The following is a 25,532-nucleotide window of genomic DNA, read 5'->3' as shown; positions in this document are numbered from 1 at the left end:
CTTTCTTTTCCACATTACTCCCCTCTCTTCTCCCCTCTGATTATTGTTGGTTTCTTTTTTCTTTCAGTGTTGCTGGTTATATTTTTCTTGCTTGTTTATTTGTTGATTAGGTTAAACTTATAGGTGAGATCAAATGGAATTTGTATGTCAATGCCTGGATTATATTGCTTAGCATGCTGCTCTCTAGTTCATCCATGCAGGCACGAAGGGTAGTAGCTCTTCCTTACTTTTGGCTGCTAGTATTCCACTGCAGAAATGTACCATAGTATTTTGATCCACTCATATACTGATGAGCACTTAGGTTGCTTCCAATACTTAGTTTTGTAAATTGTGTTGCTCTGAATATTGGTGTGCATAGCTTCTTTTAAATTGGTGTTTCAGGATTCTTAGGGCATAATCCCGGCAGTGGAATTGCATGTCAAAAGGGAGTTCCATTTCTAGTTTTCGAGGAAATTCCAAACTGTTTTCCACAGTGGCTGCACCAGCCTGTATTCCCATCAACAGTGTACTACAGTTCCCTTTACTCCACAACCTCGCCAGCACTTGTTCTTTGTTGATTTGTTTATGATGGCCATTCTGACTGGTATGAAGCAGAATCTCACTGTGGTTTTAATTTGCATTTCTCTGATGGCTAGTGATGATGGGCATCCTTTCATATGTCTCTGTGCCCTGTGTATGTCCTACTTGGAGAAGTGTCTGTTCAGGTCCTCCGTTCATTTTCTTTTTTTTCCTGGATTTTGATTTACTTATTTTTTCCTCACGGTTCAAAAACATCTGTATCCATTTTCCTGACACAACTTTCCCCGGCCCCACCCACCCTCACTTCCTACCCTCAATACTTCCCCACTTTGGTTTGTCCATGGGTCCTTTATACATGTTCCTTGACTTGACCCTTTCCCTTCAAGTCCCCATCGATCACCACTCTTTCCCTCTCATTACTGTCGGTTTTCCTTTTTCTTTCAATGTTACTGGTTATATTTTCCTTGCTTGTTTGTTTTGTTGATTAGGGTCATTTATAGGTGAGATCATATGGTATTTGTCTTTTACTCCCTGGCTTATTTGGCTTAGCAAAATGCTCTTCAATTCCACCTATGTTGTCGCAAAGGGTAGGAGCTCTTTCTTTCTGCTGCATATTATTCCATTGTGTAAATGTAGCACTGTTTTTCAATCTACTCATTTCTTGACAGTCACTTACGTTGCTTCCATTACTTGGCTATTGTAAATTGTGCGGCTATGAACATTGGGATGCATAGGTTCTTCTGAATTGGTGTTTTGGGAATCCTAGCATATAATCCCAGGAATCGCTGGGTCAAAAACTCAGTTGCATTTTTAGCTTTTTGAGGAAATTCCAAACTGTTTTCCACAGTGGCTGCACCAGCCTGCATTCCCATCTACAGTGTACTATGACTCCCTTTTCTCCACAGCCTCGGCAGTACTTCTTGTTTGTTGATTTGTTTATGATGGCCACTCTGCCCGGGGTGAAGTGGTATCTCATTGTGTCTTTAATTTGCATTTCTCTGATGGCTAGTGATGATAATAATCCTTTCATATGTCTCTGGGCCCTGTGTATGTTCTCCTTGGAGAGGTGTCTGTTCAGGTCCTTTGAATATTTTTTAACAAGATTGTTTGTCTTCCTGGAGTGGAGTTCTGTGAGTTCTTTATATATTTTGGAGAACAAACCCCTGTCCAAGGTATCATTGGTAAATATATTTTCCCATTCGGTTGGGTCCCTTTTCATTTTGCTGATGTTTTCTTTAGGCGTGCAGAAGCTTATTATTTTGATGAAATCCTATTTCTTTGCTCTTTTCTTTATGTCCCTTGCTCTAGGAGACACATCGATGAAAACATTACTGTGTGGAATCTCTAAGAGTTTCTGGCCTATGTTCCCCCTAGGACTTCCATGGTGTCGTGACTTATATTTAAGTCTTTTATCCATCTCGAGTTTATTTTAGTTTATGGTGTAAGCTGGTGATTGAATCTCATTTTTTTACATGGGGCTGTCCAGTTCCCCCAACAACATTTGTTGAAGAGGCTATTTTTACTCCATTTTTATGATTCTTCCTTACTTCATCCAATATTAATTGATCACAGAGACATGGGTTTATTCTGGGCTTTCTATTCTGTTCTATTAATCTATGTGTCTACTCTTACGCCAGTACCAAACTGTTTTGATTACAGAGACCTTGTAATATAGTTTGAGGTCAGGGATTACGATCCTTCCTATTTTGTTCTTCCTCAAAATTTCTGCAGCTATTTGGGATCGTTTATTGTTCCATATAAAGTTTTGAAATGTTTCTTCTATACCTGTGTAATACATCGTTGGTATTTTAAGAGGGATTGTGTTAAATCTATCAATTGTTTTGGATAGTATGGACATTTTGATAAAGTTAATTCCTCCAATCCATGAACACGGTATACACTTCCATTTATTTGTGTCTTCCTTAATTTCTTTCTTTAATGCTGTATAGTTTGCTGTGTACAGATCCTTTACCTTCTTGGTTAGGTTTCTTCACAGGTACTTTATTTTACTTGTTGCTATAGCACAACAGATTTTATTCCTGGTTTCTGATTCTGATATTTCATTGTTGGTGTACAAAAATGCCTTTGATTTCTGAATATTGACTTCATATCCTGTTTTTTTTGCCAAATTCATTTATTAGATTGAGTAGTTTTTTGGTGGAGTCTATGGGGTTTTTTATGTACACTATCATGTCATCTGCAAACAATGATAGTTTTACTTCCTCCTTTCCAATTTTGATGCCTTTTATTTCTTTTACTTGTCCGATAACTGTGACTTAGACCTCCACTACCATGTTGAATAGAAGGGGTGAAAATGAACAAACTTGTCTTGTTCCTGATCTTAGTAGGAAAGCTTTTAGTTTTTACCCATTGAGTATGATGTTGGCTATAGGTTTTTCACATATGGCCTTTATTATGTTGCGATATGCCCCATTTATTCCAACTTTGGTGAGTGTTTTTATCATGAATGGGTGCTGTACCTCACCAAATGCTTTTACACTTCTATTGATATGATCATGTGATTTTTGTCTTTCCTTTTGCTTATGGAAATGTATTATGTTTATTGATTTTTGAAACCTGAATCATTCTGGCATCCCTGGGATGAATCCCACTTAATCATGGTGGATGATCTTTTTAATGTATTGCTGGATGGGGTTTGACAATATTTTGTTGAGGATTTTAGCATCTATGTTCATCAGTAATGTTGGACTGTAGTTTTCTTTCTTTGTTTTGTCTTTATCTGGTTTTGGGATTAGGATGATGCTGGCCTCATAAAAAGAGTTGGGGAGTCTTCTCTCTTGTATTTTTGGAGATACTCTGAGAAAGATAGGGGTTAGCTCTTCCTTCAATGTTTTGTAAAATTCTCCTGGGAAAATTTCTGGTCCAAGGTTTTGTGTGCCAGGAGTTTTCTGATTACTGCTTGAATTTCACCACCTGTTATCAGTATGTTCAGGCTTTCTGCTTCTTCTTCATTCAGTGTTGGAAGGTTATATTTTTCTAGAAATTTGTCCATTTCACCCATGTTTTCAAATTTCTTTGCACATACTTGTTCATAGTAATTTCTTACAATCCTTTGTTTTTATTTCTCCTCTTTCATTTCTGATATGATTTATTTGCATCCTTTCCCTTTTTTTTCTTGATGAGTCTGCTTAAAGGTTTGTCGATTTTGTGTATCTTTTCAAAGAACCAGCTCCTGGATTTGTGATCCTGTGAATCGTTCTTTTAGTCTCTTTGTCATTCAAACCTGCTCTGATCTTGACTATTTTGTTTCTTCTACTGTCTCTGGGCATTGTTTCTGGTTGTTTCTCCATTTCTTGAAGATGTGGAGTAAGGCTATTTATTTGAAAGGTTTCTATCTTTTTTAGGTAGGCCTGTATTGCTATGAACTTCCCTCTCAGGACTGTCTTCAGTGTCCCATGGGATTAGGACTGTTGTGTGTTCTTTTTTGTTTCCAGAATTTTTTTTATTTCTTCTTTGATCTCCTTATGGCCCATTCATTGTTTAATAGCATGCTATTTAGTCTCCATGTCTTTGAATGTTTTTGAGTTTTTTCCTTGAGGTTAGTTTCTAGTTTCAAGGCCTTGTGGTCCGAGAAAATGCTTGTTATGAATTCAATTTTCCTGAATTTTTCGGGGCTTGTTTTGTGTCCTATCTTCTGGTCTGTTTTTGAAAATGTTCCATGTGCATTTGAAGGGAATGTGTATTTTGCTTCTTTGGGCTAAAAGGTCCTATATATATATCATTTAAGTCCATTTGATCTAATGTGTCATTCAGTTCCACAATATCCTTGCTGATATTTTGTTTGGAAGATCTATCCATGATTTAAAGTGGGGTGTTAAAATCCCTGACTATCAGCGTGTTGCTGTCTATATCATTCTTTAAGCCTTCCAAGATTTTCTTTATGTATTTGGGTGCTCCTATGTTGGGCGAATATAGGTTTACAATGTTTATATCTTCTCGATGGATTCTCCCTTTTGAGTTATGAAGTGTCATTCTGGGTCCCTTTTTATGGCCTTTGTTTTGAAAGCTATTTTGTCTGATATAAGGATTGCTACCCTGGCTTTTTTTCCCTGTCCATTTACTTGAAATATTTTTTCCATCCCTTTGTAGGTCCTTTGTTCCAAGGTGGGTCTCTTGTAGACAGTATGTGTCTCATTCAGCCACCTTATGTCTTTTGATTGGACCATTTAATCCATTTACTTTTAAAGTTATTATTGATAGGTACTTATACTTTTTTCCCCCTCTGAACCAGTATTCCTCTCTTTCTCACTCTTTTTCTTCATCTTCTTAACGCAGTCCCTTTGGAATATCATGAAGTGAGGTTTGGTGGAGGTGTAATCTTCCAGCCTTGTTTTGTCTGGGAAACGCCTCTTTTCCCCTTCCATTTTAACTCAGAGCCTGGCTGGATAGAGCAGTCTTGGTTGCAAGCCTGTGCTTTTCATTACTTGGAATATTTCTTGCAATTCTCTTCTGGCTTGTAGTGTTTCTGTTGAGAAGTCAGCTGCTAGCAGTATTGCGGCTCCCTCAAATATTACTACTTGTTCTTCTCTCTTGCTGCCTCTTGGGTTCTGTTTGTCTTTGATACTTGCCATTTCAATTATGATGTGTCTTGGAGTGTCCTCATTGGGTTTGTCTTGAATGGGACCCTCTGTGCTTACTGAACTTGTGTAACTTTTTCTCTCCTCCAATGAGGGAAGTTTTCCATCATTACTTTTTCAAACACATTTTTTATCCCTTGTTCCTCTTCTCCTTCTGGTATCCCTATTATATGGATATTATTACATTTCAGTCAGGTTGTCCTGCATTTCCCTAAATGTCTCTTCCTTCTTTTTGAGTCTTTTTCATTTTCTTGCTTTTTCAGGGGGCTTTTCTCTACCTTGTCCTCCAGCTCGCTGATTCAATCCTCTGCTTCATCTAACCTGCTTTTGATTCCTTCCACTATGTTCTTCAATTCAGAAATTTTATTCTTCATTTCCTCTTGCCTCTTGTTGACAGTCTGTTTTTTTTTTTTTTCATGGTGATATAGTTACAGTAAGTTTCTTGTAGTTTCCCTACAGTTTTTAGTAATTCTCTCTGAGCTCACTAATCTCATTGAGCTTACTTATAACCATTGTTTCGAACTCAGTATCTGATAGTTTACTTGCCTCCATTTCATTTAGTTGTCTTTGTGGGGATTCCTCTTTTCCCTTCAATTGGGGGTTGTTTCTTTTACTTCCCATTATTTGTGAGACTCTTCTTTTTTGCTTCTGATTCGTAAATTGATATCTTGACCTCTTGAGTTTGTGTTGTGAACTTCTATGGTAAGAGACTTGTGAGATTCAGTGGTGCAGTCTTGTTGATCTCCTGAAGTTGATGCTCTTTGGATGCTTTTTAGGCCCATTTATGTTGGCTCTCTGGAAGTAATTGGGTTTTGATTGTTGTTTGGTTGTTCTTTGGTGGATCCCTCCAGCTGGTTGACTGAAGGTCACTCTGCACACCACATCCTGTGTGTTTTTGTGCTCGTGCTGCCAGGAGAAAACCACAAAGCCCAGGAAACAAATCGACATCTGGAAAAATAACTTCCTCTTCCAATCCCACTACCAACAACAAAGGAACCAGTATTAATAAGGCTGTAAAGAGATGACGGCTATTATAAGAAAGGAGAGAAATAAACTATTAGTATAAAATCTAATGACTTAATATGCACAAACTTGATAGAACAGAAATAAACTTTAAGAAGCTATATAGTAAAGAAAATATTGTAAATCATGGAGATGACCACAGTCAATTTTGTCTTGGTATCCTCTAGTATTTACTGCTGTTTTTTTCTCTCTGGATCTGCCCCTCGTGATGTTGTGTGTTGACCCCGTCTAACCTTAGGCAGTCTGTTCGAAACTTCCAGGAAGCTACTGTCAGTGGCTATCTCCTTCAAGTTATTAATCTATTCACTCTGCACTTAGCAGTCAGACTTAGGCGCTACAGGGCCAGGGCAGAGTCCCTCCTGGGGACAGGGCTACTGTTTCCCCTCACACCGCTGCCGCTCAGAGGAGTGGTCTTCCTGAGCAAGATGGCCACTGCCACATGGGGAAAGAGTCAGCACCGGGATCTCGCTGGCTAATCTCTGAATTCTCTCCCCAAAGCCTCTGTCCCTAGTCTATCCTCAGGTGTCTCTACACCACTCTGCCCCGCCTTTGCCTTAGCCCAGGGTCAGTGGCTGCAAACAAAAATCTACGCATTGGCCCTTTAATCAGCTCTTTGCAGCTCTAGCCACCTGTCTCTGGCAGAGAGCAACTCTGCTGCTTTTCACAGCTGGCTGTATCTGTGTACTTTCTGGGCTGTGGTGCCCTAGACTGGGGATTCCTGCTAATGGTTAGGACCCCACTCTTCTCAAGGGGATCCAACTGGCCATTTAAATATCCCTCTGGCATTGCTGCCTGTGGGCGCCCAGTGCCTTCTGGAGTTCCACTGCACTAATTACCAATCAGGTTAAAGCTGATTCTTCAGTCTGTCCAAGGTTATAAGGCTTCTTTTCCACTATTGTTGAGTTATCTGTTCCAGGTGATTTCTCCACAACTTAGTTGTAATTCCAGATTGGCCTGGGAGGAGGTCAGTGTGGCCTCCATTCACTCCTCCGCTACCTTGAAAACCTCTGTCTGTATAACTACACGTTTATTAACAGGTCCGCCTGACTCCCCCATCCTTAAGTACTCTCCTGAAAAGGGAAGAAAATATCTGTGAAGTCAATAAAGTTATATTTGTTTGTATATGATAAAAAGACTCCTTACATTTAAAAAGAATCAAAGTACTAATGAAAAAATTATATAGTTTTGTCAAATTTTAAAATGTCAACATAGCATCAACTCCACATTGCAGAAAACATTCACTAGACCTGCTGGATAGCAGTAGCAAAACCGTTACTTAACATGACAAAAAAATAAAATAAAAGAGGCTGCAATGACATGCCATATCATACTGTGGGGGCGGGGGGGAGGATATTCTTACCAGAGAAGACTTCAAAGAGAATAAAATTCAGGAAGCCACAAAATGGTAGACTCAAAAACACCTACAGTGAAATATTCCATATGTGTTTCTCAAATATGCATGTGAAAACATAAGTGCAGCCATGGCCCAGGGGTTTGGCTGGTTGGAGCGTCGTCTTGTACACCAAAAGGTTGCAGGTTCGATCCCTGGTTGGGGTGCATATGGGAGTCAATCAATTATCTACCTCTCTCTATTCCCCCCCTTCCTCTCTCTCTCTCAAAACAATACACTTATTCTCTAGTGAGGATAAAAAAAGTCATAAACATAGTTCTCAAAAATATTGAGATTCCATGTTTTCAATCTCTGCTGGATGTAAGGGCCACTATGGTTTTCTAATTTTATTTGAACACAGACTCATTAACTTTGCAATTCGGGAATAAAAGGCAATAATAAGCATAAAAAAAGGAGAATAAATGGACTTATAATCAACATTGTGCAGAAAGAAAGCAAAATTACAAATACCAGCCTACTAAAATGAAAATCCTTAATGTTTACACTGATGCATATGAATGTTTATCCTCAAATCAAAGTGTGCATTACAAAAAAAAACAGCTTAAGAAAAGTTTGTGTTTCAAAGAAATCATTTTTTAATGTATGTACATGAAGAACATTTAGTTATATAATATCAAAAAATAAATACATCTCTCTAAGATAAAGGAAGACTACTATAAATGGACTCTGGCCTTATTGCCCACTACACATTGCGCCATCTTTAACCTACTTAATTTCATCTCAACCATTGTGAGGTTTTTGTTTTTCTTTCTTTCTCCTATTCAGTTCATATTTTAAGCTGTCCAGCAGATGCCTGTGATCCTGGTGATTCAAATCGCTGAAGAAAGTTTGTTTGTTCTCTGTTTTCTCAGTTTTTCAGGAGCTTTTCTCCATAAAATGATCTCCTGCTTGTTGGGAACTATCTCATCCGGTTTCAGGGACTGTAGCCTTGCCAACAGGCAAGAGGGCCCCAAGGCTGGAGCTGAGCAAGGAGGTCATGGGAAAATAATCCACAGAGAGGACAAAACCTGTCCCTGCCTCCCTCACATCACCCTGCTTGGCCCCGGAGGATGGCTGGTCAATCACTGATGGGTAAGACCCCTCGATGGCAAGGGCAACCTAAGACAGGCACAGTTGCATAGGAGCCAACATGGGAAGGACTTGGGGGACAAGGAGGAAGGGCAGAAGACCCTCATCCCTCGGCTTTGATATGGCTGGAGTCCTCATTCTATCTGAAAGAAGTCTCCTTATCTCTTGGCAGCTCTGCCCTGCCTGCCTGGCTCAGGCTTGAAACAATCCTAAAGGCAGGTACAGCCCTAAAATGGATCAGGCATTTCCTCGGGGGCAATGAGGACTGGAAAAGGAACGCATTAAATCCTATGAAACCTGTTTTGCTAAGAATGCCCTCGAGTTAATGAGTACTGATGTTTAGAGTTGAACAGAGAATATGATCAGTTTCCCAGGTTTCAGGGCTGAATGGGTGCCACCTTGTCTACCAGACCCTGACCTGAGACAAATCTCTTGTGTTCCTTCAATTGTTATCTATGATCTCTGTTTTCTGTAAACAGTCTTTTGACATTGATTGATGAGCTTTGCATCCATGCTATATACCCCTACACATAAGGCTCTCAAAAACCACTTCCAGAGAAGGGCCCAAGGCATTCTTCACTAGAAGGAATCACCACCCCTTTCCCTGGCAGACCAAGAAAAGTGTCTGGAACTACTTAGTTTATTTCCCCATCTGTGATGACCTGGAGCGTACTCTGAGGGACAGGGTCCACCCTCTTCCTCAGCTGACGCCCAAACAGGGACCTTCAGGATCCACGCTTCCTCACCTCCTGTTTAAAATACCGTCTGTGTCTTTCATCATCAAAAAGTACCCCACTGAAATTTTTCTTTTTCACAACTCTAACTGTTGGAGTTGGTTCACATTCTGCTAAAAAAAGGTGTGATGGGAATTGATTCACCTTTTACTGGTACACGATCCATTATTTCATATTTAGCATTATTTCTGTTTCTGTTGTGGTACCGGGTCCAATTCCTGTGATCTTTTTAATCAATTGTAACTTCCTATGTTGAGTTTTTACTTTTACTAATAAGTAAATTTTTCCCACAATCATATCATTTAAATAATATTTTGACTTACTATATTCAAATTATATGTATAGACAATCTTCAATGCCCACTTCCATGCTAACAGTAACATCAAGGTAGGTAACAAGTCAGTGAACAATAAGATCATATTCTTTTACCAAGTCTGTTAGCCTTCTTACTATTATCACTTTAAGAAAATACCTCAAGCAGATAGTGACACCAATGGCTTTTTTAACTTGCATAAATTCAAATTCGTAACTCTGTTCTGGGTCAGTTCTCTAGGTAAGGCTAGTTCTTTCACTAGTCTACAAATTTGTATTATTCTTGTCACTGAAAAGTTCAATTTGACCTACAAATTCAATGCTAATTCCTTGGTCCTCTAGCCTTTTGCCAAGTTCATATAGGCTAGGCTTACCCTTCCTGCAACAGGCTCCCATCACAGAAAAGAGAGTGTGAACTTTACCTCCTTCAGTTTTCACTCCTGCCATCTTCCTGGTTTGCTCATCATTAAGGACAACATCAATCTCACAAATCAGACCAAAGAGCCTCCAAGAAATATCAGCACTGTGCCATGTGTCCCCCCAATTTGACTCCTCTTCCCTCAGGAGCTCTTGCCCACTTTTTAATAGTCCCCAGGATAAAAGGGAGGGGGCAGCTTTGCAGAATTCTGAAAACTGCCAACATTGATGAATTTTATTGAAAATGGATGATTTTATCAAAAGGGTCTTAAGTGCTACAGGCCTTTGATCTTCTTCCTCTTTCCTCATGAAAACTCTAAACACACTGCTGTTCTGAGACCATTAATTAGAAAGATATTTTTCATAAAAATGTTTAGAGAAGACAATACATGTGTTTAATGAATAAGAGAAATGTTAAATAGATGATAAAAAATTTTTTTTAATGACTAGCGGTTTCTAAAAAATTAAACACAGAATCAGGATCTTTTCTTTTTTAAATCCTCACCAGAGGATACATTTATTGATTTTAGAGAGAGGGGAAAGGAAGAGAGTAACATCGATGGGAGAAACATGGATCAGTTGCTTCTCGAACAGTACCCAATCAGGACCAAACCTGCAACCTAGGCATATGTCTTGAGACTGGAAGTTGAACCTATGACCTTTTGGTATGTGAGACAACACTCTAACCAAATGAGCCACATGGCCAGGGTTGAAAGCAGGGTCTTAAAGACATATATGCACACTCATATTCACAAAAGACATTATTCACAATAGTCAGAAGGCAGAAGTAACTTATAATAGCCACAGATGGATGAATGGGTAAGCAAAATGTAATATATACATGCAAAAAAAAAAAAAAAAGGGAAATTCTAACACAAGCTACAACAAGGATGAACCTTTGAGGACATTATGCTAAGTGAAATAAGCCAGTCACAAAAGACAAACACTGCATGATTCCACTTATATGAGATATCCAGAGTAGTCAAAGGCATGGCGATAAAGTAGAATAGGTAGTTTCCAAGAAAGGGGGAAGGAGAGAACAGGGAGTTGTTCTTTAATGGGCATAGAGTTTCAGTTTTGCAAGATGAAAAGAGTACTGGAGAAAGATGGTTATGATGGTCACATGACAACAGGAATGTACTTAATACCACTGAACTGTACATTTAGAAATGGTTAACATGATAATTTTTATATGTATTTTACCACAATAAAAAAAAATTTTTAGTGACTACTAACATTCTAATAGCAGTGGTAATTTTGTAACAACATCAAAAATATCCAACCAGGCCCTGGCCAGGTGGCTCAGTTGGTTGGAGCTTTGTCCCATAGAGCAAAAGGCTGTGGGTATAGTCCCTGGTCAGGGCACATGCTTAGGATGTGGGTTGGATTCCACATCAGGGCACATACTAGGTTGCAGGTTCGTCTCTGATCATGGCACATATGGGAAGCAACAGATTCATGTTTTTCTCTCACATTGATGTTCGTTTTTTCTCTCTCTCCCCCCTACGCCGTTTTCTCTAAGGTCAAAGGAGTACCCTTGTCCTACAGGTAACCTGTCCCGCAGAGTCCCCCTGGCCACCACAGATGAGGAAATAGTCGTTCCAGCCACTCTGTCTGCTAGGAAAAGGGAGTGGCAATTCCCTCTAGTGGCGAATGCCCCAAGCTCTTCTCTTAAAGTGGCTTTTATTGAGAACCATATGCACAGGGGTATACAGCATGCATGCAAAGCTTATCAATCAATACCTAAACACTATTTTACAAAAAACAGATACCGATCATAGATAACAACTGAAGATTTGCCTCAGGTCAGGGTCTGGTAGACAAGATGGCACCCAGCACATTCTCCTGAAGTCTGGGAAACTAATCTCATCCTATGCTCGGACCACAAACACCAGTACTCATTAACTCAAGGGCATTCTTGGCAAAGCAGGTTTCATAGGATTTAATGCATTCCTTTTTCAGGCCTAATTGCTCCCGGGGAACCTCCTAATTCAGTTTGGGGCTGTATCTGCCTTTAGTACTGTTTCACTGACCGGGTCAGGCAGGTGGAACAGAGAAGTCAAGGGATGAGGAGACTTCTTTCAGATAGAATGAGGACTCCAGACATGACAAAGCCGAGGGGTGAGGGTCTTTTGCCCCCTCTCCATGTCCCCCAAGTCCTTCCCTGATGGCCCCTGTGAGACTGTGTCTGTCTTAGGTTGCCCCTGCCATTGAGGGGTCTTACTCATCGTTGACTAACCAGCCACCCTCTGGGGCCAAGCAGGGTGATGTGAGGGAGGCAGGGGGACAGGTTTTATCTCCTCAGTGGCCTATTTTCTCATGGCCTCCTTGCTCAGCTCCAGCCTTGGGGCGCTCTCGCCTGCCAATCTCACTTGAAACCGGGCGGGACAGTTCCCAACACCTATGTAATAGTTCATGTTTGTAAGCAGCTCTGCAGTTACACAGTTTGAATCAGAAAGCCAGAAATTATTGTCAACCACAGTTTGAATTTTAGGTAATTAAGTTGAACTTCTTTAATGTGATAAATAATTCAAATAACTACCTCACAAGTCTCCATGACCAGTATCCATTTGGGGCAAAAAAAAAAAAAATAAAGAATGTTAAATGTTAGTAAGGCACATTTCTAATGATAAATTGGTACCAAAATAAACCCAGCTGTCCTGAAACATTTTCTCTTTTCTCTTTTTGTAATCTTATTTATTTTTTTGTTCAAATACATTTGTCTCCACTGTCCCACCACCACTTTCCCCTGCCGCCTTCCCCCACCTCCCTCCCTCAATCCTTCCCCACTTTTGCTTTGTCCATGAGTCCTTGATATATGTTCCTTGACTTGACCCTTCCCTTCCCTTTCCCTGCCCATCCCTTCCTCCTTCCCTCTTGACTCTGTTGGTTTCTTTTCTGAAAACATTTTCTACACAGTAGTTTAATATGAAAATACAAATGTTTTTAATGTTCACTAATAATACCTAATGCTGAATAGAATTCTATCATAAGGCTACCATATTACATTTTCTAGAAGTATTTTTTACAAAAATCATTCTGAAAATAGAAGGAATAGGATCCAGAAATCAAACTCTATAGCACAAAGGAAATGAATAATAATCATTGCCAATCACTATATCTGTCATGATTAACAAAATAGGAAAATCTGGATTCTGCCACAAGGGAAATTTAAATCTAGTGTAATTCATGCTAACAAAGCACAGGTTAATGACAGTGGTATGCAAGTTTGGTCCCTGTGGGCTAAGGGATATCTGGAACCAAAAGCTCTTACCTCTTGGTGATCTGGCTTGGCTCCTGCAGATCTGGGTCCAGGTCAAAGCCCTCATTATCCAGGAGCCTTCGCAGCGTCACATCCGCTAGTTGCTCCATGATCTTAAACACCTCTTCAAGGTTCAGGAACATGGAGAAGTCCCGTTCCTTACTATGTGTGGTGATTCGAATAGTAGCTGTCAGAAAGATGTTGGATGTTTTTTCTAACTTCTGGATATCAACCCAAGGGACTACAATTTTAACTAGAAGGAAAGGAAAGGAAAACATTTTTACTCCAAAATTTACCCCAAACTTGTGTGCATCAACGACAGTCCAAGGCCTTCCTTATACTAAGATGCAAATACGTTTGAAACCAGAACAGGAAAGAGCAAGCACAGAACTGCTTGAGAGATGTATGTTAGAGACCAACTCATGTCCTAATGATTGTCTCAAAGGTCTGAGTAGAACTTCTCAAGTTGCTGGCTACTGCACATATACAAGGGACGTCATTCTGAAATACAGTGAAAATTTTCTCAAGGATATTTAAGCCCTGGCCAGTATGGTTCAGTTGGTTGGGTGTTGGCCCACAAACCTAAAGATTGTGGGTTCGATTCTCAGTCAGGGCACATGCCTAGACTGTAGGTTCAGTCCTCGGTCTACACATGTACCAGAGGCAACCAACAGATGTTTCTCTCTCCTCCTCTCTGCTCCCTTCTCTCTAAAATCAATAAGCATATAAAAAAATTTAAACTTAAATATTTGCAAAATATGCAATCCACATAAATGCTGGTTTCAAAAGCAGCATTCATTGTGTAAACTAGAAAAAAAGTGTGCAAAAGAGCATTATTCATGATCTCATATAATGAAATGGGCTTAACATTCAGACTGTGTCAAATGACAGTTTTTATAATCTTAGAAGACAGGGTATGAGTAGTTTTTATGGAATTCTTTTTAAAGTAATGCAGTATAAATAGTTCATTTTATAAACAAGTGTTCTATTCTCAGAAATGTTTCCAACACACTGGTAGCTAGGCTAGGGTGCTAATACAGAAAAAATGAGGAAGACACATATATAACAACTTAAAATAATAAACATTACCAAATACTGGGAATAATTTAGTTTTTCCAAATTTAATATCCTAACAAAATTAGGTTTAGTGACAATGACTGGTAAGTGTTGGAAAATAAACTCATTTCCCTTTTCAAATAAATAAGGGGATGATTAAGTGTTTTCGTTTCTACCATTTCTTTCCATTTATTTTGCCATAATGTCTTAAGGAGTTAATAATTTTAAAAGGTCACATTTTTACATTAGGCTATAGTATTTCTATACTATACATAGTATTCTACATTAGAATTTCAACCTTTGTCATCTCATGGCACACAAACTATTTATTAAAATTCTGCAGCACAACAAAAAAATGTATTTTTTTTTTGCTGATCTGACAAAAAAATAGGTATGATTTGATTTATTCACATAAGACAGCTATTGTTGTGTTGGCTATTGTCATTTTTCATTTGAAAATCTAAGAGAAAAGAGCTCAGTGCCCCTGACTAAATAGTCAGGCATTGCATGTTTTAAAAATTCTTGCACACACTGGTTGAAAATTGCCAGGCTATAGAATAAGCTTCTTCAGCTACTTTTAGTTGCTTTCACATAAAGTCCATTACACACACACACACTTACTCCATGTGCACCATCAACTTTCTTTTCATTCAATAAGCATGCAGTTTGTGAAAAACCCTGCCCTTAATAAGTAGCTTGCTCAAGTAGGGAAAACAGACATGTAAACAAATAAGCAACCAGTGACTTGGCAGGACCCAAAATATAATCACAAATATGACACCAATCATGAGGGAACCAGGGAAGGTCCCTTTTGTTGTGGAGGTAAGAAAATCCAAACTGAATTCTGAAGGATGAAAGGAGTTTCCAAACTGATATAGAATGGGGAAGCAAAGGCTAGACCAGATGTTACTTCTGAGAAGCGTTTCAGAAAGCAGAAAAGCAAAGATGGCCAAGGTTAGGTCAGAACACATTCCAGGTGGGGTGAGGAAGGGCTGTGCAAACAGGATGTATGAACTAGAGCATCAGAACTGAGGCTGGTGGCCTGGGAAATGAAGGGACAGCATGTGCAGGGAGCTGGCTAGAGCAAAATTCAGAAAGAGAACACGCCCCGCCCCCACCTTGGGTTTAAGTTGAAACATAAACTGAAATGCAGGAAGAAAAAGAAAGTATTTGTGTGTGTAAATATGTATAAACACGACATCCATACCATCCTGCATGGGCACTTGAAACAATATTTGTTTCCGAAAGAAGTGTCAATGAGAATAATTTTTTTTTAATTTCAATATATAATTGACGCTTGTGACTTTTCTTTTTTACCTTAGAATTCCATTGTCTACTATGGTGACTGTCAGTGGATAAATGTGTGAAAAGCGAATCACTCCCTGAACCTCAAAAGGACAGGATGCAGGTGAAGAATCTGCCTTCTAGAATCGACTGCCCACCCGGCTCCTCTTCCAGGAGCAATTATGACATTCAGGGCTGGGAATTTTTTAAATAGCCCCTGTATTAAAAAGTAGCAATATGTTCTACTCCTTTAGAACTACTGGGCCATCAGTTCTAACAATGGGTTTTCAAAGCAATGTAGAGTAATAAAAACCCTTTATAGCTATATGAAGTGAGCTACACAGAAATAGTTAAGGTAGTAGGAAAAATGAAGTCTCACAAAATCAAATTCCCTTAGTGGTAGTAAGATATATAATTGATTGTAATTTTGTGCATAAGTTATTTGAAAATTAGTCAAGCATCACCAGTTAATTATCTCAACTTATTTAAATTTTTTGTGGCCTGACTCTACTTGCTAATGACTTATGTTGGGACCAGTGCTAAGCACCCGGAGGACCAACATCATCTGTGAAGGGCTAAACCCATCCCAAGGCCAGTGCCAGCCTCACTTACGTTCCTTGCCCAGGAAGAAGGAGTAGAAGCAGAGGTGGTTGATGCTGAGGTACAGCCAGCCCTGGCGGGGAACCCTGCCCTTCCAGCAGCAGCACGAATAATAGGTAATCAGCTTCTCTGCCTCCGGAAAGCTGAACCTGGCCTCGAACTTGACCAAGGCCTCGCGGAACTTCTCAGGCTCCTCTTCCTGCTCGGCCAGCCGACTACTTGTCTCCTCTGCAATTAAAGCCTGATACACAGAAAGATAACAGCCTCTCATTCACGGAGAAGAACAAGGTGGAGGGTGGACAGTAGGGGAAAGGAACAGAAGCAGAAAGGAGTCTTCATTGTTCAACAACATACACACAGGATGGATGAGAATGGCTCACTAGTCTGTCTGCTCACCACCTGGGAACACAGCCATATAGGGAAAGAAAAAAGCTGAGGGAGGAAACCTAAGGACAGGTCTCTCATTTGGCCACTTACCAGCAATAAGGCTTGTGGCAAATCACTGACTGCTAAGCCCCAGTTCTCAAACAAATTACTATTTTATCATACCTGCCTATCTTCCATGCAGAGATAGAAGGATCAAATGGTTAGCATGTGAACTCAAAGCATCAACCCTGAAGAACTACCCAAGTTGGAGTTAAAAGTTAGCCTTAAAAAAAAAAAAAAAAACAGACACCTAATAAATCATATTTCTCATTAGGTTAAAAAATTTTGGTGTAAAACTAAAAGCTGCCTGACTGAGTGATACCTGATACATTTCACTATCACTAGTCTTCCAAAGTAGAAAAGGAGCATGTTGGTTGGGGTCCCTGAGGTCCTAAATATTTTCACAGTAGTTGGAGACAACTCCAGACTCTCACCAGCCCAAGAGAGCACTGAGAGGAATCTATACAACAAACCAGACTAAAATAGCCCTTACCTTCCATCAGTTCTACTCCATATATTTACTTTCCAACACCCTGCCATCCCTAGAAGCCTAAATTCCTTTTCCTTTGTCTTGTCACCTCTCTACAAATATATTGTCCTTTGTTAAGATGCTATATAAGCCCCAATTTCTAACTACTCCTTTGAGTTACACATCATTTTCTCCCATGTGTATGCATGATACACATATTGATAAGCAGTTTTTCTCTTGTTAATCTGACTTTTGTCAGTTAAATTTCCATGGCCACAGCCACAGAAACTAGATGAATAAAGAAAAAGTATTTTTCCTTCCTTACAGGAGCTTTCCTAAAGCCACTGTACGAAAAATTAATTTCCTTCCTCTGAATTAAAAAAAGAAACACCTAAATCAAAAAACCACAATCCCTGTTAGACCAAGAATGGGGGGGGGTGGTGTGAGGAGGAAGGGGGAGTGTGTAAAATAACCATGAAACAGGAAGCCCCATTGTGATCTGACCCAGGGAACCAAGTTACAGGCATTCAAACCAGGTTGAGGTATAGCCCACAGAATGAAGATATCCCCACCAGTCACTCACCTGCTAAACCAATGTGCCAAAGGTAATACCAAGAGGGTACCAGTCAACACACCCACATCCTGGCTGGCTTCAGGAGACCTCTGTTATCTACCCAGTCCCACAAGTACCCTCAGTCCCCAAAAGAAAACAATGCTTCTATATAGTCCCTTTAAAACTGAGAATTCATTTTGACACCCTTTACTAAAATCCTAAGTGCTTGGTCTGGAATATTTTACCCTAAAAGAGGAAAACTATTACAGGCTGCTGTGTGAAAGTGTTTAACGACAGAGTTAAATTTAGAATAAAAAACAGTATTTCCCTGCCTGATAGGGTTTTTAAAACAATGGCTACTGATCATGTTATTACAATGAGACCAGTTATATAAGATGTAATTCATAGGTGCTATCAACAGATGCTTCCCAAAATAGTCTTCTCTGCTATCTCAAAATTTAATTGGTTTTCATTACACTCAAGTAACATATTTTAAGAATAAATATTCACTTTTAGGAGGAGGAAAGTGCTAGCTCCAACAAAATAAAGAGTCAAAGGTGTTGCAACTGCAAAAAAAGTTGAAAATAACTAATTTAAAAAGTCAAATAACATTGTTATTCTGCAAAAACATAAATCTTAATATTATATTTTTTCCTGAGACAAAAAAAAAACTTTCACATCTGTACAGAATAACAAAAACTCAGGCCTGAGAATGAGGTCTTTTTAGAATTTTAGGTGTATTTTGCTGAACTGACTCTGTGAAGTTCAACGGTGACAAGTAGAACTCATTTGGCTTTATGTTCAGTTACAGTGGAGAAAACTTAGAATTAGAAATGCTGCAGTGTACCAGATGTTATAAAGAAGGTAAGAAAATGAGGAGAAATGTTACAGTCAGAGACACCTACCTTTATCTTTCCTTTGACGAAACTGGCAATATCCTCTTTGTTATCGAAGACGGACAAGGTATGCAGGAGGTTCTGTTCCAGCCAGTCCCAGTGCTGAGTTATCTCCTCTAATGTTGCACCTGGGTTGTAACAAAAAAAGATACAGGGATTAAAAGACAAAAGTAATTCCCAGAACATGATTTTGTTTTCCAAATGTCATGAACCCTGTGTTTACAGTACTAAAAATTCTTGGTTCCTCACTACCTGGGCCACAGTTTGTCAGCTGACAGTGAAGGCATCCTCCACCAGTGCACTTAGATTTGCAAACACCAGTCCCAGAGCCATACAGATGGACCAGCCAACCAATCAGGTTACCCTTGGGACTTCTCTGTGGACGTCCTGCTTACTTAACACATGATATTCCTATGAACTCCAAATGAGAAAAATATTTATAACTATACAGCTATAGCAAGGGATGCAAGCCCCAAGCAGTAGAGCAATCCTCAACCATCTCACTCAACCATTTCACATTAGAGACCCCAATAGGAACTTCAGCCCAGGTTCACAGAGGAAGCCCCTCTTGAGAAGGCTCTGCTGATTGCCTAAGGGTATTGCCACTTGCAATAGGCCTCATTGAACACAATTTCCAGGTTTACAAATTTGTATGTACTTCATTATCTCTTACAACAATATCCCTTAAAAACATAGGTAAAAAGAAGTTTCATAGTACATGTTAAAACAAAAATATTAATGTGCATACAAGTAAGTTAATTTCTTTTAAAGGCAACAACAACAAAAGATCATCCTATTTTTGAAACATTAAGCAACACTGTTACCAAAAAACTTAATTGTGTTAGTTGTCTATGTTCCCTCTCGAGGGGCCTCCTCATCCTTTCCCCTGGACAATGGGCACCTGGGACTAGAACTGTGCCAGCTCCTGGTAAGGACCTGGCATGTAGCCAGTGCTCAGTGAAGTCCACAAACTTGAAGCAAGCATAGCACTGAATAAGAAAAGGTACATGTACATCAAATGTGTCTAGTATAGAAAGAGATACACAATGAGAGACAGATTTCCAAAATGGGAAGCAAGAGATATTTTAACCTCAAAGAAATGATGGGCTAGCACACAAACCACAATGCAGAAGCATTTCACCAACATGAGAGGCATGATGGCCAAAAGGGCCACATACTACTACAACAAAAGCCAGGTACTCCTCTTAACACTGAGCTTTCTCTTTCTGGGTTACTGGCAACTTTCCTCTCTCCAGAGTATAAATGCATGTGCGAATTGTATAAAAACCTGGCATAAAAAGGCCACAGAACTCACTCTGGACTTGTGGATTTGGAACCAGGGAATAGAAAGAATATCTGTACTAGAACTATTCTGGAAGTTTTGAAGATGGCGGAGGAGTGAATGGGAGTCACGCTGACCTCCTCCCAAGACCAAACTGGAATTGCGACTAAATAGTGGAGAAATCACCTGGAAAACAATGAAATGACAGAGGGAGAGGAGCTGTGGAGCTGCAGACAGACAGTGGATTCATCTCTCACACACCCCAACGGGTGAGAAGTGCGGCGGAGGCTCGAGAGGGTGGGGTGGGCACTCACGGGCACCAGGACCAGAGGGACACTGAAATGGCCAGTTGGATCCCCCTGAGAACAGGGTCGGAACCATAAACAGGGACCCCTAGACTGCAGCAGCTGAAATTAGTAAAACACACAGACAAAACGCAACCCCAAAAAGCTTAGGGGCGCTCTCTGCCAGAGACAGGTGGCTGGAGATGCAGAGACATTTAAAGGGCCAACACAAAAATCTGCAGTAGCAGCTGCTTTCCTTGATCTCTGGGTAGAGGCGGCAGGAGAGTGGTCTGGTGCCTGAGGAAAGAGTGGCAAGCAGAACATTGTGAAGAGAATAGAGACGGTAGCCAGTGGAGCCCCTGCCATAACGCACCTCCCACTCTGTAGCTACCACCTCACCCAGGCATAAGAGAATCAATTAACCTGCTTTTTCCGTGGCCCACACACAGCTTGTGCACGTGTGGGCTAGGGGCTGAGTGCACAATGGCTGGAAGAAATAGAGGATTCCTCGCCAAAGAGGACACACAGCTGCATAGAGACCCTTGAGGAGAGACTGGAGATGGGGGGCGGGGGGTGGGGGGGAGAACTGGAGGATTATCTGAGATCCCCAGAGCAGAGTCTCTTCCCATTCCATAGTCCCCATTTGCACAGGCAGGCCGTGCCCCGAAGAGGCAGAAGCAGACGTGGGAGCCAGAAAGTGCATAATTACGGTCCACAGAAATAGTAGATCCCTAGCCGTAGGGGTCACAGAGCTGCCCAGAGACCCTGGAGGAGAGAATGGAGACAGGATTAACCAGAGTCCTGGAGCTGACTTCTTCCCAGTTCCCTAGTCTCCATTTTGGGCGGGCAGGCCACACCCGCAAAGAGCCAAAAGCAGGGAAAGCACAGGATAGAAGACCCTAAACTGACCAGTACCGGGGTGCCTGCCGGAAGTGAGCAGCAGGTAAGCACCAGAGGTCGGGTGAATAAGCCCTCCCCACCCCTTCACCTGGGCTGAGTCAACCAATCGCCCAGATGGGTGGGGGATTCTGCCAGGCCACCGAAGCGAGCTCAAGGAGCCTGACTGAGAGTGCAGAGAGATCCAGAGAAATAGTGGATCCCAGGCCAAAGGGATCACAGAGCTGCCCAAAGCAGGAGTCAGACACAGACAGTAGATTCCTCAAAAGCTCTAACAAATGACCTAAGTTCATATAGGCTCAACAATTGAAATAATCAGAGGCAGGCCCAGAAAGATAAATAAATAAATAAACAAAAAAACAAATGAATAAAAAGACCCACCTACCACCATAGAAGTTTAATCCACAAAGTCAGGAAATCTACACAGACCAATTGAAGGAAAAGCAAAAAAAAAATTAAATTAATTAATTAATGAAAATACTAGACTCTCACAAAAATGGGAAAAAGAAGTTCCCCACAAATGAGTGGAAAAGAGGACTCCCCACAGAGAAAGCTAAATGAAATAGAAGCAACGGAACTATCAGATATTGAATTCAAAACAATGGCTCTAAGGAAGCTCAATGAGCTCAGCCAGCTCAAAGATAACTATGAGAAACTGCAGAGAAACTATCAGGATCTTACAGCAAACTATATCAACCTGGAAAAGGACATAGAAACTATGAAGAAGACACAAGAGGATATGAAGAATATCATTTCTGAGTTGAAGAACGCACTAGAAGGAATCAAAAGCAGGCTGGATGAAGCTGAGTATCGAATCAATGAGATGGAGGATAAGGTAGAAAAAAGCTCCCAGAAAGAACAAGAAATGCAAAGAAGACTCAAAAGGAATAAGAGACATTTAGGGAAATGCGGGACAACCTGAGATACAATAATATCCTCATAGGAGGGATGCCAGAAGGAGAAGAAGAGGAGCAAGGGATAGAGAATCTCCTCGAAAAAGTAATGATGGAAAATTTCCCAAATTTGAGGAGAGTAAAGGTCTCATGGATCCAGGAGGCAAGAGGGCCCCACTCAAGAGGGACCCAATGAGGCCCACTCCAAGACATATCATCATAAAAATGGCAACTATCAAAGACAAAGAGAGAATCCTCAAGGCCGCAAGGGAGAAGGAGAAAGTAACATACAAGGGGGATCCGGTAAGGCTAGGACCTGACTTTTCAACAGAAACACTACAAGCCAGAAGGGAATGGCAACAAATATTCCAAGTAATGAAAAGCAGGGGCCTACAAGCAAGGCTGCTCTACCCAGCAAGGCTGTGAATTAAAATTGAAGGGGAAATAAGGAGTTTCTCAGACAAAAGAAGGCTAAAAGAATACATCTCTACCAAACCAGCACTACAAGATATGCTAAAGGGACTGGTTTAACGGGATGAAGGAAAAGAGTGAGAAAGACAAAAACACAGGTACAAAGAGAAAAAATGAACAGGTTTCTATCAGTAATAACTCAATGTAAATGGACTAAATGCCCCAATCAAAACACACAGGATAGCTGAATGGATAAGAAAACATGACCCACACCTATGCTACCTACAAGAGACTCACCTCAAAACAAAAGACCAACACAGTTTGAAAGTAAAGGGATGGAAAAAAATATTCCAAGCAAATGGGCAAGAGAAGAAAGCAGGGGTAGCAATATTTACATCAGACAAAATAGATTTCAAAACAAAGGCCATAAAAAGAGACCCAGAAGGGCACATTATAATCCTGAAAGGAAGAATCTATCAAGAAGATATAAACATTGTAAACTTATATGTACCCAACATAGGGGTACCCAAATATATAAGGAAAATCTTGGAGGACTTCAAAAAAGATATAGACAGCAACACATTAATAATAGGGGATTTTAACACCCCACTGTCAAAAATGGACAGATCTTCCAAACAAAACATCAATAAGGATATTGTGGAGCTGAATTACGCACTGAATCAAACAGACTTAACTGACATATATAAAACCTTACATCCCAAAGAAGAAAAATACACATCATTTTCAAATGCGCATGGAGGTTTTTCAAAGAGAGACCACATGATGGGACACAAAGCAAGCCTCAGCAAATTGAGGAAAATTGAAACAATACCAGACTTTTTCTCGGACCACAAGGGCTTGAAACTGGAAATCAACCTCAAAGAGAAACTTCCAAAACTTGCAAACTCATGGAGACTGAACAGTACACTATTAAACAATGAATGGGTCAATAATGAGATAAGAGAAGAAATCAAAAAGTTCCTGGAAACAAATGAAAATTAACAGACAACAGTCCAAAATCTATGGGACACAGCAAAGGCAATCCTGAGAGGGAAGTTCATAGCAATACAGGCTTACCTAAAAAAGATAGAAACATTTCAAATAAAAGACCTAACACTACAACTTCAAGAACTGGAGAAACAACAAATAAATCCCAGAGCAAGCAGAAGGAAGGAAATAGTCAAAATTAGAGCAGAACTGAAGTACATAGAGAAGAAAAGAACAATTCAGAGGATCAACCAATCCAGAAGCTGGTTCTTTGAAAAGATAAATAAAATTGACAAGCCTTTAAGCAGACTCATCAAGAAAAAAAGAGAGAGGACCCAAATTAATAATATCAGAAATGAAAGAGGAGAAATAACAACTGATACCACAGAAATACAAAGGATTGTCAGAAACGACTATGAACAATTATATGCCAAGAAATTTGAAAACCTGGATGAAATGGACACATTTCTAGAAAAGTATAATCTTCCAACACTGAAGGAGGAAGAAACAGAAAGCTTGAACAGACCTATAACAGCTAGGGATATTGAAGCAGTAATCAAGAAACTCCTGGCACACAAAAGCCCAGGGCCGGAGGGTTTCACAGGAGAATTTTACAAAAACATTTAAGGATGAGCTAACCCCTGTCCTTCTCAGACTATTCCAAAAAATGCAAGAGGAGGGAAGACACCCAGACTCTTTTCATGAGGCCAGCATCACCCTAATCCCAAAACCAGATAAAGACCCTACAAAGAAAGAAAACTACAGGCCAATTTCACTGATGAACATAGATGCTAAAATCCTTAACCAAATATTGGCAAACCACATCCAGCAACATATTAAAAAGATTATCTGCCACGATCAAGTGGGATTCACCCCAGGGACGCAGGGATGGTTCTATATACACAGGTCAATAAATGTAATATATCACATAAATAAAAGAAAAAAACCACATGATCATCTCGACAGATGCAGAAAAAGCATTTGATAAGGTACAGCACCCATTTATGATCAAAACACTCAGCAAAATGGGAAAAAATGGGGCATTCCTCAACGTAATAAAGGCCATATATGAAAAACCGAAGCCAACATCATACTCAATGGGCAAAACCTAAAAGCTTTCCCACTAAAAGTGAGAACACGACATGGATATCCACTTTCACCACTTCTTTTCAACATCATATTGGAAGTCCTGTATAGACCTGTATGCAGAAAACTATACAATACTGAAGAAAGAAATTAAGGAAGACACAAATAAATGGAAGCATATACTGTGCTGATGGATTGGAAGAATTAATATCATCAAAATGTCCATACTACCCAAAGCAATTCATAGATTCAACGCAATCCCTATTAAGATGCCAATGATGTATTTCACAGAAATAGAACAGACATTTCCAAAATTTTTATGGAACCATAAAAGACTCCGAATAGCCGCAACAATTTTGAGAAAGAAAAACAAAGTAGGAGGGATCATGATACCAGACATCAAACTACAAAGCCACTATACTCAAATCAATACTGGCACAAGAACAGACCCATAGACCAGTGGAACAGAATAGAAAGCCCAAAAATAAGCCCAGGTATATATGGGCAACTAATATTTGACAAAGGGGGCAGAAGCATAAAATGGAGCAATAATAGCCTCTTCAGCAAATGGTGTTGGGAGAGCTGGACGCCTACATGCAAAAAATTGAAATTGGATCATCAGCTGACACCATACACAAAAATAAACTCAAGATGGATAAAAGACCTAAATATAAGTCGCAACACCATCAAAGTCCTAGAGGAGAACATGGGCAGGAAACTCTCAGGTATCCCATGCAGCTATTTTTTCACCAATATGTCTCCTAAAGCAAGGGACATAAAGGAAAGAATAAACAAGTGGGACCTCATCAAAATAAGAAGCTTCTGCACGGCAAAAGAAAACATCAGCAAAATGAAAAGGGAGCCAACCGTATGGGAAAATATATTTGCTAATGATACATCAGATAGAGGTTTGATCTCCAAAATATATAAAGAACTCACTCAACTCCACTCCAAGAAGACAAATGATCCAATCAAAAAATGGGCAAAGGACCTGGGCAGACGCTTTTCCAAGGAGGAGATACAGAGGGCCCAGAGGCATTTGAAAGTACGCTCAGCATCACTAG

The 25,532-nt window shown here is 40.0% G+C and overlaps 1 protein-coding gene and 1 pseudogene across 2 annotated transcripts in view; both read right to left on the bottom strand.

The window, feature by feature from the left end:
- The window catches only part of TBC1D8 (TBC1 domain family member 8), a 143,865-nt gene that overhangs the window by 33,803 nt on the left and 84,530 nt on the right, over nt 1–25,532 (bottom strand). For both annotated transcript variants that reach the window (XM_054578026.1, XM_054578027.1), the window contains 3 exons: nt 18,638–18,756; nt 16,297–16,525; nt 13,357–13,597 (listed from right to left, as the gene is read on the bottom strand). In XM_054578026.1, coding sequence (XP_054434001.1) covers nt 13,357–13,597; nt 16,297–16,525; nt 18,638–18,756 — 589 coding nt within the window. The remainder of the gene's footprint in view (nt 1–13,356; nt 13,598–16,296; nt 16,526–18,637; nt 18,757–25,532) is intronic.
- LOC129074247 (vacuolar protein sorting-associated protein 26A-like) lies at nt 8,407–10,391 on the bottom strand (annotated as a pseudogene).

The sequence above is a fragment of the Pteronotus mesoamericanus genome, unplaced genomic scaffold, assembly GCF_021234165.1.
Source record: "Pteronotus mesoamericanus isolate MK-2021 breed Mesoamerican mustached bat unplaced genomic scaffold, CSHL_Meso_final contig_48, whole genome shotgun sequence".
Classification (NCBI taxonomy): Eukaryota; Metazoa; Chordata; class Mammalia; order Chiroptera; family Mormoopidae; genus Pteronotus; species Pteronotus mesoamericanus.
Note: the sequence above shows the minus strand (reverse complement) of the source record. Positions and strands in the feature narration are given on the sequence as shown.